Below are 1,462 nucleotides of genomic sequence, written 5' to 3' on the forward strand. Positions count from 1 at the left end.
CACACACACATACAGTAAGTGTGTGTTTGTATATGTTCCTCACCACAGTGAAGGTCTTGTATCCCTCCAGGATGGGTCGATACCCGGTGCAACGACACAAATTTCCTGAACAAACATGAACCCAGTCGCCGTTAAACTGAAATCATGTTTACTTATACACAGTATATTACAACTATACTATAATATTAATAAATATACTGACATGAAGAGATTCAGCTATAGATTTTAAAAATATATTTTGTGTAACTGGTCATAAAAGTAAATATTGGCCTATTTTTCTACAAACATCATTGATGAAAACAACCTCTAATAGAATGACTGTCCTTCCTTAATAATTGTTTTTTTTATCCTAACATATACAATATATTTATTCTGTACAACAGCTGCATCACATCTGGACAGATGAAAATGAGCCGCCTGGCACCATTGTAATTATTTATACTTATTTTTTACATCAAGAAAAACTACAAATCCCATAATCCCATAGCTACTTGAGCTATCTAAAGCAATGAAAGAGGCTAAAGCAAAGAAGATGGTACTGACAATTATCTCAAGACAAAACCAATCAGGTTTAAACTCTTGATTCAGACGAGCCAGTCGACAGACAGTCTACCTTGGAAGGCCTCCTCCACGTCGGCCATTTTGGGCGTGGGGTTGTTTCTCAGCAGAGCGTACATGGACATGACGATCCCCGGAGTACAGAACCCGCACTGAGAGCCGTGAGCCCTCGCTATTCGCTCCTGAACGGGAAAATACATATTTATAATAATTATGAGGTTGGATCCTACTCTACATTTTAACACCTCACCAACTTTAAAATGCTAATGTTATTTACAAACACTTTTTAAAGGCTGAAGATTTATTAAAGGCAGGACTTTATTTAACAGGTATTTTTAAGTCATTGTGAACAGTGCTGCCCTCCAGTGGCCAAAAGGTATCAAAGCAGCTTTAACATGAGCAAAGCTTTCAGGTCAGTGTGTGTGAGACTGTGTTTTACCTGCACAGGATGTAGTTTTCGGGCCACGCTGCCGATGCCCTCCACGGTCGTCACGGCGACCAGGTGTAGGGAGCACAGGGGGGCGAGACAGGCGTTAACAGCGTAATGACTAAATGCAGTTAAAGACCATTTATCTGCTCACATCGGGTTTATATCAGCCGTGAAATCAGTTTGTCATCATCAAAGACCTGATGTCAGATGAGAGCACATGACTGCAGCTGATGGTATGGTTCATCATCAACACACACACATACATTTATACACACACACACACACACACACACACACACACTGTGTGAAGGATACAGCAGCTGCTGAGTGTGTGTTTGGTATCTGGACAACATGACGGTGCAGGCTCCACAGCCGCCTTCAGCACAGCCCAACTTTGTTCCTGTTAAACCCACTGACACACACACACACACACACACACACACACACACACACACACACACACACACACACAGA

General features: G+C 41.7%; 1 protein-coding gene across 1 annotated transcript; it reads right to left on the reverse strand.

Moving 5' to 3' along the window:
• Positions 1-13: 13 nt before the first annotated feature.
• On the reverse strand, positions 14-1,454 carry LOC111669391 (xanthine dehydrogenase/oxidase-like; the record flags this gene model as incomplete). Its single annotated transcript, XM_023425676.2, has 4 exons — positions 1,304-1,454; positions 998-1,106; positions 614-740; positions 14-105 (listed from the first exon to the last, which is right to left on the reverse strand). Coding segments are annotated over exons 1-4 (366 nt in total), but the record flags the coding sequence as incomplete, so codon positions are not given.
• Positions 1,455-1,462: the final 8 nt, after the last annotated feature.

The sequence above is a fragment of the Seriola lalandi genome, unplaced genomic scaffold (genome assembly GCF_002814215.2).
Source record: "Seriola lalandi dorsalis isolate HSWRI2012SDOR001 ecotype SW California unplaced genomic scaffold, Sedor1 jcf7180002004797, whole genome shotgun sequence".
Classification (NCBI taxonomy): domain Eukaryota; kingdom Metazoa; phylum Chordata; class Actinopteri; order Carangiformes; family Carangidae; genus Seriola; species Seriola lalandi.